Source organism: Chionomys nivalis, chromosome 24 (assembly GCF_950005125.1).
Source record: "Chionomys nivalis chromosome 24, mChiNiv1.1, whole genome shotgun sequence".
Taxonomy (NCBI): Eukaryota; Metazoa; Chordata; class Mammalia; order Rodentia; family Cricetidae; genus Chionomys; species Chionomys nivalis.
Window position 1 is genome coordinate 932,297 of NC_080109.1, and position 14,362 is coordinate 946,658.

General features: G+C 37.7%; 1 protein-coding gene and 1 non-coding gene across 5 annotated transcripts in view; both read right to left on the minus strand.

Annotated features, from left to right (window-relative positions):
* Lrba (LPS responsive beige-like anchor protein) overlaps positions 1-14,362 on the minus strand; it is a 484,014-nt gene that overhangs the window by 364,588 nt on the left and 105,064 nt on the right. For all 4 annotated transcript variants that reach the window (XM_057757319.1, XM_057757317.1, XM_057757318.1 and 1 more), the window contains exons 29-31: positions 12,033-12,192; positions 8,434-8,884; positions 1,420-1,553 (exon numbers count right to left, since the gene is read on the minus strand). In XM_057757319.1, the coding sequence (XP_057613302.1) occupies positions 1,420-1,553; positions 8,434-8,884; positions 12,033-12,192 (745 nt within the window). The remainder of the gene's footprint in view (positions 1-1,419; positions 1,554-8,433; positions 8,885-12,032; positions 12,193-14,362) is intronic.
* Positions 4,900-5,061, minus strand: LOC130866124 (U1 spliceosomal RNA). Its single transcript, XR_009056303.1, has one exon. It is a non-coding gene; the product is annotated as a U1 spliceosomal RNA (small nuclear RNA).

The following is a 14,362-nucleotide window of genomic DNA, read 5'->3' on the forward strand; positions in this document are numbered from 1 at the left end:
AACCAAGCATGGTGGCAAATTCCACCATTGGGGATGTGGAGACAAAAGGATAACAAGTTTCAGTTCACCCTTGGCTATGTAGTGAGTTCAAGGCCAGCCTAGGTCACATGAAACCCAGTCTCAAAACTAAAAAAAAGAACAAAAAACAAAACAAAAGGAAAAAAACCAAGATGATGAAAGAAATAACTGCATTTATTTTGTCAACATAGAACACAAAACCCAGAATGGAGGCAGGGGCTGGCTAACTAGTGGCTAGTTTAGTAACAACCAACAGCAAAAATTCTCAAAACTCTCCAAATAAAAGAAAGAAAGCAGATCCTTATATGAATTGTCCCAAAATAAATAAAAAACAGTGATCTTTTAATCAGCAAGGGATTCCTTCAGGATTTTTTTCCTGTTTTACAATAACCTCATCCTAGGCGTATGAGTCCTGTGGAGGTTTTAGCCCCTGGTTACTATGTTAGGAAACAGCACATCCTTCCTACCTTCATTACACTGCTCGTCCAGCAGTGTGTTTGAAGGTTCTGTGCCCACGTTAGTGCATGAGGAGGTCTGAGGTCGATGTCGTGTCTACCTTTATTGCTTTCCACTTGATTTTTCAGACTGAAAACTTTTTCACCAAGCCTGAAGCTCACTAATTCAGCAAAATTAGCTGGCAAGAAAACCCCATGGACCTTTCTGTCTCTGCTTCCGACTGACAGAACTGTAGGCAAGCCTTTTACACTGAGGTCCTTCTGCAAGCACAGCAGCACACAATCACCTAAGTAATCTCCCCAGCATCCTACTTGGCTATTGTAACACTGCATTCTTCAAGTTTTACTTACATATTTTATCTCCAGCCTTCATCTAACATAGATGGATTTAAGACCCGATATTCATTAGTTAATATGCTTTCATAGTACAAAGAAATGTAAAAGGAAAGCTAGACAAAGTAAAATACCTGTAAAAAGAGTGCACCACTGTGGCTTGTATAAGAATGACACACTACTTGAGGATTTTCCTAGGTTCTAATTCAGAAAAATAAACAAAGAAGTATATAGTAGATATGCGTTTAACAATCAATCACTAATAGGTCTCATACAGCTGAAGTGGGCCTTTAATTACTATGTAGCCAAAGATGACCCTGAATGTCTGATCATCTGCCCCCACCTTCCAGGTGCTAGGCTGACAGGTATGTGTACCCCCAGATCATGCAGCCCTAGGGATTGAACCCAGAGCTAAGCAAGTACTCTACCAACTGAATTTACTTTTTAATTTTACTCAGATTTTTTTTAGGGTATTAGTAAATAATCAGCAGTAAAATACAAAAGCACAAAGGTTTCTAAAGGACGTTATGAAATTCAAATTTTAACTGAAAATTCTAAGGTTTGCCAAAATAGGATCTAAAAATTATGTTGATATCATTGACGCCTAACTCACCTGGTGACTCTCCACCCACATCTGAGACCTGAGTGGAATCTACACAAGAAACCACACTGACGGCATTGGTGGGTGCGCTTGTAGTAAGGGTGGAAGGTAAGACTGCTGATTTCTTTGTTGCAATGATGACACTTCTGTAATAAAGATTTTAAAATATAAATTATTTACATTATACACACTTCAAAATAAAATGAAGATTTCATTCCCTTTCTAATTTCTGACGTAGTCTTTAAAATATTCGTTCAACTTAAAGTTTCTTCACTGCTGTCCATACTTATGAGCCTTTTTCTCTTTTAGAGAGCAGGGAGGAGGGGAGAGGAAAGGAGGGAGAGGGAGGGAGAGGTAGAGAGAGGAAGTACGAGCTTGGATGCAGAAACAGCTGGGTAGGCTAAACCGACTGACTGGGAACCCCAAGGCCCACTAGAGTCTGTCTCCCCAGACCTGGGTTTATAAGAGTGCATCACATTCAGGTGTGTTTCTTTGTTTGCCTTTAACGTGCATGAGTGGTGGTCTGCCTGCACATGTCTTTGTACTATATTGTGACTGGTGTCCACAGGGTCCAGAAGTGGGGCATTGGATCTCCTAGAACCTGTTACAGACAGCTGAGAGCTACTATGGGGTGGTGGCAATCAAGCCCGGGTCTAATGGAAGAGCATCCAGGGCTCTCAATCCCTGACCCATCTCTCCAACCCCCTCTCTGCTCTCCCTTCCACACACACAGCTTTGTAAAGATCACACCTAGGTCCTCTTGCTCTCACAGCAAACACTGTACTTGCAAGCTATCTCCCCGGCCTCGTTGTTTTTAAAACTAGGACAATGTCCTATGAAAATAATCCATTTTAATCAACATTTACGACATAAGACTTTTTTAAATTTAAGATCATCTTGAATTTTCTAGTAAATATAACCAAAGATAATTTTGAAGGGAAAATTTTTGAAATTTAAGAGAAGAAATAACTAACTTTTTTTAAAATGTCAGAACTGATGCAGAAAACTCAGTATGTTTCAAGAAGGACTTTAAAGCACCGCTAATTTGAAACCATAAAACCTTAAGTATTTTAAAAGATAAAACAACACCTATACAAGCAATTGGTATGTATATAGCTCATAAACTATGACAGTTTTTGATTATATCATATAGAAAACAACAGACAATTGTTGTAAACAGAAAAGGTGCTAAAGAACCAGTTGTTCATATTACGTATTATTCAAACACATGTATTTATGATATACCAATTTCAATTAAAGTGCAATACTTTATACTAAAAGAGTAACTAAAAGACCTTGTTAGTCATAACTTAAAAGGCATTTTTAATTGAAGTTAGCTCCATAAACATGCAAAAACCCAGTTAATGAGGTAAAAGGACAGCTGATATATAATGTGCTCCCACAGCAGCTCTTACTTTTAATTACCCTGTGTTAACCATAAGCTTAAAGTCTTCAACATTCAATTTATTTAATCACATCTTTTGTTGACAATACTGTAAGCTGAAAGTATTCCCTTAATAGCTTTAAAGTATTTGATTTTTAAACATAATTACTTAGGTACTTTATCCTAACAAATGTATTCATACTTTCTAAAGAACACAATTCTATTATTTTAAAAAATACATTTCTATTGTTAATTTTTAAGAAAGAAGAGGAGCAAAGTGAAATAGGTTCTGTTTTACTTCAGTGACTATCATCTGAGGGCAAACACTGTTGCCAATTAAATCAAGTTATCTTGTGCTAGGCAAGGCTTATTCAATGTACTTGGGGGTAGCTGGTGTCACATCATTATAAGGGTGACTGCCAATGTTAACTATATACTAAAAAATAGAAGCAACAGCCACCTGAGCCCCCAATCCCAAAATGGTGTGCTTAAATCACGGTAGCTTATATCATTTGAAGATCACTGACTTAAAGGAAAGTGGATATGACCTCTGGGTGGGTGCGTGTGTGTGCTTGTGTGTGTGTGTGTGTGTGTGTGCGCGCGCGCGCTCGCATGCATGCATGCATGCATACATATGTGCTGGTGGTACCCTCAGAAAACAATACTAAATTTTATATTAATATAATTTATATACCAATATGTAAGAAAAATCTCTATGCTCTAACAATTAGGTAGAAAATAATAAGTATGAATAATTTACTTTCCATTTGTTCACAAAAGAACCATCACAATCTGTTTTATGCAAGCAACATCTTTGCCGACGGGAGAATAACACAGCCTAGTGAAACTGTGGCAGGCTGTGGCACTGCACTCTGCCTCATATGCCTGAGAGCCAGTGTTCAACTCACAGCAGTGAAAAAAAAATCTTCCCTATAATCAAAATTTTAAACATAAATTTATCCTATGACCCAACAACAGTACCTCAGATCTTTGCTCGAGAACATTTAAGTATGCAATAATACAATCATGCTTGCAGATGCACTAAAGTGGCTGAAAACCGGCAACTGCACAAACGTCCTTCCTTCACAAAAATAAACTTCTAAATGGTGAGAACTGATACAGTGACAGACTGCTAATACACTTATCGACACGGATGAATCTCAAAGGTGCTATGCTAAATTAAGGAAGCCTATGTTCAAAAGCATGTTTTTATTTCCTTTTTCAAAATGGCTCTGAAGCAGGCAAACTAATAACTGGTTTTGTACGAAGTTAAAATAGCCATTGCTTTGCGGGCTGGGTGGACGCGGGGAATCCTGGCTGATATCTGGGTTACACGAATACATAAACCGGCTGCACTCCATACTTGTTCCTTAGTATGCACAATCCTTACATGGCCATCGCTAATTACAACACAACAAAACCTTGATTTGGTTTTTAAACATTTAGCATGCTGTTAATAATATTCCATAGTGAAAACAGCATATTCTTTTATTCAGTTCCATAAATATTTACTGCCCACAGTTTTGCACATATTCTCAAAAATTTATAGTTCAGTTTGAAAAACCATCTTAAAGTATATGCTGATTTCATTTAATAAATAATTGGGGGAGAAAATATGAAAGGTAGCCAATGACAGAGCCCTGAATTCCAAATCCTACTCCTCCCATCTTGTCCTCACCCTTTACAAGTCCTGAGACTACAGACATGTGCAACAAACAGCTTTTTAGCACATCTTTTGAAGGTCTGAGACAAGCTCTGAAAGGTGAAGTAACTCATCCAAGTAAACTGTAGGAATCAATCTATAACTCAGATGCTCTGATGTCAGCCATTGCCTCACAATGAACTGTTTTTCAAGTTCTGCTCAGCTACACTTCCCATGCCATACACTCATCACATTGCATACAATTAAAGGGTTTTCAGTACATTCACCAAGTTCTCCAACATCATATTCACGTCAACACTTAAATGTAGCTATCTAGATTATAATCATCTATACAGGACAAAAATAAAGATTTTCAAGATAAGAAATTATGCATATACAGTTAAATTACAAAAATATATCTGGTAACCAATAGAAAATGAGGTTTTATTTTCTTTTTTAATTTTAATAGGGGAGAGAATGAAGCCAGTTCCCCACTACCAGAAATTATGCAGTTAAGTTTTCCACATTTAGAAAACTATCAAGGGCTAGCACATCTGGAGTGCAATGGATAAAACGGGCCTGGGAAAACCACCTTCGTGATCACGTTTTCATCCCTGATGTTTATTCTAACTATGAATTAGTACATACAAAAAATAAAATTAATAATTTCTGAATCCATTATCCGATTCAAATCACTTCTGAGAAGTGATACAATACTACTAAGGTTCTGGGCTGTATCAAAATATTCAAAATCACACAATCTAATTACAATGCAATAAATAATGTATATATATATTGCTTATTTTAATTTTATAACTATGCAAAATTTTAGCCCATTATGTTGATCCTGTAGGCATAAATCTAAACTAGGAAAGTAGACTCTACATTTTGAAAAGATAACCTAAAATATTAAACTTACCATTCTTTAGTGGGAATTAGCTATACAAAAGCAAAATATTTCTGTATTCTCTTTGAAAAAAACAAGATGCAACATATATAGAGCTCACTTGAGAATATACTGCTATCAAGTGTGCTTATTTTCTTATCCTTCCATCCCCAACTCTTGTGCTGGGTATTCAACTCATAATCTGGCACAGACCAAGCACAAATGCTACCTCTGAGTATGTCCCGGGCCTTGAGTTTCTACTCAGAAAATAAACTCAAAATCTGTCATATGTTCATGAGGAAGTACTTTTTATAGCCACACACACAGCAAGTGAAAATGCTGTTGTTTTGCTGTCATTTTCCTAAATTGGGGACTCTGAAGGTTCTTTCAATTAATTAGTAAGAAGCACAAATAAAGAGCAATGATCTCTTCCAGACAAGTTTTAGAATTTCCATTTTAAAATCACATCGGCTGAAAATGCCACAAACCTTCACAATGCTATTTTATTTAACATGGTTAAAAAAAAAATTAGCTGAGTACTTTAGTCCCAAAGGATTCAGCTGAAAACACAGACCAGCCCTTGAACTTTATCAAGATAAATCCCTGGCACCCATTAATCGCCAGCAAGAATCTTCCAATTAGATAAGAGCAGGAATCTTGGCATGGGAATGAACACAAACACCTTCCCTTTTACAGAAACTGAGCCTGGCAGCCTTTCAGCAGGGCTCACTCATGCAGCTGTTACCCTAAACTTCCCAGCTATTGCTTGGGAGTTGATAATTCTTAAGATATGAGGAGAGTTCTGATTTCTGGCACAGCATTCCTGAGATAAATACATGATCAGAGGGATGCTTTGAAATTCCCAAAAACACTCCATTGGCCCACGGCTTCAAGAAAAGTCTTTCAAAAGGTGTCTCTTGCTAAGAAAAAAGATAGGGGGAGAGACAGAGAAGATTGTACTCCATCAGACAGTATGTTAAATGCATACCAGACATGTTAAGTGTCACAGAACATCTTGGAAAATGCTACCAGCAAAATTATTTTTTCCTTACTTTAACAAACTTTTTTAAAGTACAATACCTAAGCAGGATTCCCTAAGTAAATGCATAATCTCACTTAGGCAATAAAAAAAAGATTTAATTTCAACATTATTGAAAAGTAAAGTAAATAAATCCAAAATAAAACATTTTGATAATTCATAAAAACATTTTAAGTATATACTAAGTATATTTAAGTACTTATGTATATACTAATACTTAAGTATTAACTAATACTTAAGACACAGCTAATTAAAATATTTAACCATCCAATTGTTTCTTATTATTAACACTAGCACAAATTTAAGTTAATATTAAGATAGGCATAGTAGCTCACACCCATAATTCTAGCCTTGACCAAGACAGAAGGATTACTATGAGTTCAAGGGTCTAGGACGAGACAATCATTTTAGCTGAGGAATTTGTAGCTGTCTGGGACAACATTGTAAGACATTATTTACAAAAGAGGAAATTACAGAGAACAAAAACTAAAACAACTGAAAAATACATCACTACATAGTCTAATATAGAAGTCTCTAATATTAAAACCCACCAAATAAAACAGAAAATCCTAAGTCCATAAAATGAATGAACAGAAAATCTGATAAAGTGACAGAATTTCACAATCTCTATTCACAAGGAACTCCATAATAATAGAGAAACTGGGGGCATACCACTGTAATCGCTGACCAAAGTAAACGGCATCAGGAATAAGATAAAACCATACATGTGCCACTGGACAGGAAGCAACGAAGAGAAGCTGTCGCTTCTGCGATACTTCTGCCAAGATGCACCAACCTGAATCTCAGTCTAAGGCACATTAGATCAAAACAAAGTGAGAGGCATTAAGAGACCTGAACAGACATAATCGCAAACTGGATCATTTGAGTAAAAGGCTCTTAATGAACAAATCTCTTCCCACTGGTGTTGGTTGCCCACAGGAACCAGATAAGATCCTACTGCTAAAGCATCATACATTTTGGTTACAGGACATAGAAAAATCAAATAAAAATAGAACGAGAAGCTTCCTCCCTGCTGGCTGGCTCTCCTGGAGACAGAAGGTACTATACTTGTTGCTAAAAAAGAAAAATCATTACAAGCCCTACCAAACTGAAATTCTGCAAGCTACACCACCAACCTACCAACCACATGGTCTCACTGTTACAATAAGTAACATAATTGTTATAGGAGTGACCAATTATTTTCTGCTTAAATTTGAGGCCAGCTCCACAGAAGGGAATCCACATCTGGTATTATAAATGTCAAAAGTTCATGGTCAGGGGGTTATGGCAACTAGACAAAGAAACCTACTGCTACTGTTTTTTTTAAAGGATATATTGTCAAATTACCTTCTAAATCTTGGTATTTTACACACAAGTCTACTGCTATTAGACTTGGTCAGAGAAACTTCTATTTGCAGAAAGCATCTGTTAAGAGACAAACTCATAACTGGCCAAAGTGTAGAGAATAAGCAGCTCCAGAAGGAAACATCGTCATCACTGGCTCCAAGGCTTGGTTAGGGAACACTGAAGGATGGGAAGAAGTGCTACGAGATGCTGTCATCTAGAAACAGCAAGGCTGTAGCACCCAGAACTTGCAAACCATAGTGGCTACATGCATGAAGCTTGCATTGATGGAAGGGCCCATGGGACCTCATAGCCACTGGGAAACTGTCCTTGTTCCAGGAAATAACCCACTATCCATGTTCATGCGAGCAATCCTAATTCAATGCAGAGAGTGTGAAGAAGTTTCTAAGAAACGGTCCAGTGGTTAACAGCAAAGGAATGATGGGTAGTTATTGTAAGCTCATGTAAAGTCTGAGGTGTAACAAAAAGAAAAAACGCTATTACATGCAACATGCACTGATAATAATTTTAGTGGCAAATAAGATGTTAATAAATAAAAGTTTGAAATACTGCACAAACCACACAACAAAACTACCCATTTTTTATGTAAATCAGATCAAAACATTCTACTCACTCTGAGGCACAAAATTTAGACTTTCATATTCTAAATTGTGGAATTTCTGTACATTTTGTAAACATAGTCATACTGAAACAATGGGTTATTTACATACCTGTCAAAAGACCTGAACTGCACCGGTGGGTCACCAGACAGATCTCCAAGAGCACCAAGGCAGGCTGGGGGCAGAAGGGCCGGATCCACCGTGACTCCATCTGCCGGCATATTAACCAAGCTTCGGAGAATGTCCTTCACATTGACATTTTTTGAAACTGGAACTGATGGTGTCACCTTCCTATCCAACTCGTTTCCTCCATTAGTTTTTGTTTCCTGAGATTTATTGACTTCCAAAGAAAGAGTGCACAGCACTTCACTGATGGCATCTGGACCTGCGCTGACACCCAGAGGCACTGCTGGAGAAGCTGTAGATGGATTGCTTCCTAAGCCAGAAGCTGTTTCCTCACCAAGGCCAGAGTCTCTCCTTCGAGTAGATGAGGCGCCCTCCTCTGATTCCTCCACCGATGATAGAGGTAAGTGGCTAAATTCTGCTGGTGTGTTTTCTGCATCTTACCCAGGAACAGAAGAGTAAATTAAGAAATCAAGAACTAATCTTTTAAATGTATATTCAAGACCCAGTAGCCATCCAAGATTTTATGAAATATTTGTCATGTTCTCTCAAAATCAAAAACTATTAAAATAAACTATAAAATGATAGAATGTACCTTATATCCAAATAGATGCTAAAATGAGTAAATAATAAATGCCTGCAGCAGCCTTCAAAAATGATTTGCAACATATGCACAGATTATAACACAAAGTTGAATATCGACAATTCATAAAGCAAAAACTTCTACATCACACAGCTTCCACTGCTGAAAAAATGGTTAAGCCCTCCAATATGCAGAATAAATAAGTGGGGCTGGTGATCCAGTTCAACAAGGAGCAGCTCATCCCTGCGAAGACAGGCTCTCACGTATCCCAGGTACATGTATGTCATGAATGTCAGGAATTCAAGGCCGACCTTAAACTTCTGATCTCATTCTCTCCACCTCTTAAACACAGAGATTACAGACATGTATGACCATGGCCAGTTGGTGAGGGAATGAGGAATCAAACTCAGGGCTTTGTGCATGCTAGGCAAGCACTCTACCAGCTGAGATAATCCCAGCAATCCCATCTTGCTGTTTAACTTCACTCTCTCCAACCAAACTTCCAATCATTCTACCAAACATGCTCTTTGCAAGTTCACCCAAATTTAAAGATCATCTTGTGAAATTTAAAGATCAGTCCTCATCCCTAACAGCACTTGACAGCAAAGCAACTGCTGAATGTCCTCTGCAATTTGATAATCCTTTTTTCCATGATGCATAGTTTTTTTTTCTTCTATTACTTCACCAATAGTTTCTCGTTAATATCTTCAGCTTCTTTTCCCCTGATTTATTAGGTTCAAGGAACTTAGGGGGGGCTGGAGAGATGGCTCAGAGGTTAAGAGCACTGGCTGCTCTTCCAGAGGTCCTGAGTTCAATTCCCAGCAACCACATGGTGGCTCACAACCATCTGTAATGAGATCTGGCGCCCTCTTCTGGCGTGCGGGCCATACATCGAGGCAGAATGTTGTATACATAATAAATAAATAAATCTTTGAAAAAAAAAAAAGGAACTTAGGGGTCAATCCTTGGTCCCTTCAGTCCGTGGTTCTCTCATCACCTCTATCTACAGGTATTTTTCCTGAGTTATTCCACCCACTTTCCACATTAAAAATACCCTTACAATCTCATCCCACACACAAAGGGAATGTGTGTCTATGTGTGCATGTGTGTGCGTGTGTGTGTGTGACTGTTATTTCTCTGCCTTCCCTACATCTTGTATGTCAAAAGATATCTCAAGTCAACAGGTTGAAAACTGAAATATTTCACCCTTGATATACTACAGTATATCATATAATAATTATTGAATACCTTTTCTTTATAAAGTACCCAAATTAATGTTCAAAAGTACTGTTTTTCTGTCATCCAAATATATCTAGAATCTGACTGCCTCTTGTTACCTGTGAGGTTAAAATCATAAACCATCAAGTTATCACATCAACTGTTGCATTGTCCTCCTAACTGGTAGTGGAAGGCAGTTACTTTAATGATTCTACTGACTCGTGCCTGATGGTATTTAAGAAATCCTTCAATCTTAGCTAGGTCAATAAAATGGCTAACCAACAGAATAGAATCAGAGTAACAGCCAGTTCCCAGGCTGAGTTTTAATAAGGCCTGCCAGACTTGACTCTACCAGACTCCAAACCAGCTCAGTTTAGAAATTTAGCTGACTTCTACACTGATGAGGGAGACTACAGAGAAGCAGAAAAGCCTTTCAAACTAATGGGGGAAAAAAAAACAAAGAATTAAATTAACATAAGACTCAAGACCCTTCCTCCAAATGACACAAGCTGAGGTGATTCTCTCAGCCAACCCTAGCTGAGAGCCCCCTCAGCTGAGACACCAGACAGCAGAAAAGCCATCCTAAGACTTTAAGTCCCAGGAAACATCTAGAGCAGGGTGAGCATTTCTAACATGCCATATTCAAATGACACCCACAGAATCATGAAATATTAAGATAGTTGTAGTTTTAAACCACTCATTTCAATGTTCTAGGTCACATGGCAGCACAGAACCAAACACTAGTTCTTTCTTTCCCTCTGAGGTGTGTCCTCGAAACAAAATCCAAAATGGTATTTAATTTTTTTATTTATTACGGCTGTATATGTGTTTATAACGTGCATATGACATATATTTATATATTTGAACACTAGCACATACATGCCACGGTGCACTTGTGGAAGACAACTTACAGGCGTCAGTTCTCGCCTTCCACTGTGGATGAATTCAGATCATTACAGTTGCCTGGCAAATGCTTATATCAGCTGAACCCGGCCTCGGAGTCTTATTTAAAAATACATATCAGTTATACCTCTGTACTCAACATTCCAACAATGGCTTATTTCACTTAAAGAAAAATAGATAAACCATCTCTCCTGTCATGTGTGATATTTTATTTATTATCACTTTTACTTTCCTCTAAAATACCATAAAATTTATTTATTAAAAAATATCTTGTCTTTTTCTGTCAGAGATAAGCTTCATGGCAGTAGAGTCTTTTTTTTCCTGTAGGTACAAATCTACATAGATACAAGTACCTAAAAGGTACTAAATGAAAACATATGAAAAAAAAAAAAAACTCCTCTCAGTGCAGCTAGTTCTATAACTATCAAAGCTGTTTACCTAACTATACTTCTGTAACTGAAAGTTACTTTTAAAACTATAGTTATCCCTACCAAACTGTTGTAAAAGACTGAATTACCCTTCATAGCAAATACTAAATTAAAAACAATGAAGTCTTTACTTATAAAGGATAACACTTTCTCATCTTTTATTAGATGGTTCACTTACAGAACAAAGCTCATCTCATCTCCCAACTGTAAATAATTATACAATATCTAAAATATTGGTCAAGATTTACCAATAGGTAAATAATTGGTAAATAACTTACATATTATAAGTTTTATGATATGCAAGCTATTGGTAATCATAAGATATTTTGCTATTAGTAAATATAAACCTGTGGTCTCACTTGACACATAGTGGGCTTAAGTTCCAGAATCAGTGACTTAACCAGATAAAGTTCTGTTTGAACTTGGGTATAAGGGGATAAAATGTAGGAACTTACCAGGAAGGGAAGCATTCCCATTTTCACTACCGGTTTCCTTAAGAGACTGACTGTGCTTTTCATCTTGTGGTTCTAAAATGTCTCTATATTTTGAGACCATCAGAACAGAAATAAAGTACACAACAGCCAAAGCTAAGAATTGAGCTTGTTTGCTATCCTCCTGAGAAATAAACAAAAGTAATTGTTCATGCTGCTATTAACATGTTAATCTTATTTCATACATTTAAATATACATGATGTTCACAAATCCTTCAACGTGCATAGAAAATAATGTATCATTTGTATAACAATTTATTATTAAATATAATAATTCTAAAATACATTTGAGCAATGTTTACGAATATGCTTGGCAGTGCCTTTTTAAAAAAAAAAAGTTTATACTTTCAAACACAGAAACGGAAAACCTGATTCAACTTTAAAAAATGAGTGCTCAATCTTAAGAGACATAGTAAATCGCACTTTATATGGCTACTCAAATAGCAATCACCACAATATAAAGGTAACTGATTATTTTTATTTCTCATCAAAAAAATTCAATTATATAATTTAACATCACAGGAATTGTTGGGATTAATGAGTCCTAGCCTTCAGTTGCTTTTCCCTCCTAGAACCTTCTAATATAAGTTACTAGAAGCTGTGCCTAGTTAGAGGATCAGAGGATCACCTGTTGACCATTGACTACAGGGTATTTAAGCCTACATGGTGCTAATAAAGATGGGCTTTCTGAACCAGCGTTTTTGGAGCTGCGTGTGTCGGTCTGTCTCTGCATGTATATTCTCAACCTCCAGCCCCTTTTCTGAACTTGGGTCTAGCGTTTAGAGCACAGACCAGGGCCGCACTGCGTGGCAATTGGAGGTCCCCACCGAGATATCGGGAAAGAGAACGCTGAGAGACCGCCCTTGGAAGCCCCTCCAAGAGAGGTAAGCAGACAGCGTCGTTCCTGGCCAACGGAGACATCGTTCCTGGCCAACGGAGACATATTGAGGAGAAAAGATAGGAGGTATCTTTTCTTGGTTCAGAAGAGTCGGACTAGGGAGGAGTTTGATGATTTAGAGCTACTGGAGGATAGTGAGGAGGATTCATCAGAAGAAGAGGGGTTTATACGTAAGAAATTAAAAAATCTCTTTAAAAAGCTGAGAAAACGTAGAGTAAAAAAAGACTCACATCCAACTCCCTCAGCCCCACCGGCTTATAATAAAGAAGGTTGGTGGTCTTATTTGAGTAGGGGCTCTGGCACTGAAGAAAACATGGGAGTTTGTTTTCATCCTGTACACATGGTTGCACTGGTGATGGAGGTGCCAGACACCAACAACCCAGGGCAAATAATTCACCGACATTTTGCAATAAAATTTAAAGAAATGAAACAATTAAAGGAAGCTGTAGCTGTATATGGGGCTCAAGCACCCTTCATGTTGGCCATGGTAGAATCTTTCTCTGCTATGAATTTAACACCAAGTGATTGGCAGCAATTATGTCGTGCTGTCTTATCTAGGGAAGATTATCTCCTATGGCAAGGGGAATATCAGGAAAATTGTAAGCAAACGGCCCAATTAAATGTTCTAGCGGGTCAAGCTCAACGTAATTTAGATATGTTAACTGGGGCTGGGACTTGCAGCAACAAATTCTTTATGATCCAGGAGTATTCGCCCAAATAGCTGCAGCTACCACTAAAGTTTGGAAGGCCCTACCTAACAAAGCAGCTGGAGATCAATTATCAAAAGTTCTACAAGGACCATCTGAACCATTTCAAGATTATGTAGATAGACTGTTACAAGTAGCAGGTAGATTGGAGATGAGACAACAGCCATGCCTATGATAAAACAACTTGTATTTGAAAATTCCAATAGATAAGCCAGGCGGTGGTGGTGCACGCCTTTAATCCCAGCACTCGGGAGGCAGAGACAGGCGGATCTCTGTGAGTTCGAGGCCAGCCTGGTCTACAAGAGCTAGTTCCAGGACAGGAACCAAAAAAAAGCTAGGGAGAAACTCTGTCTCGAAATTCCAAAAAAAAAAAAAAAAAAAAAAAAAAATCCAATAGATATTGTAAGGAAGCATTACACCCTCACAAAACAGAGTTTAAATGAATATATCAGGATATGCAGAGATATAGATGGGAATTTCATTTCATTCAAGGCCAGGTTACAGCAGCAGCTATTCAACCTCAGAGAAACATAGGAGGACTGGGAGAGAGGGCCAGAGGCCATAATTGTTTTAATTGCGGAACTCCTGGTCATTTTCGAAAGGAATGCCAACAGCTGATAATGAAGGGAAGGAGGAAACCTGGCTTGTGCCCTAAATGCAGAAGGGGAGCACATTGGGCTAAAGACTAT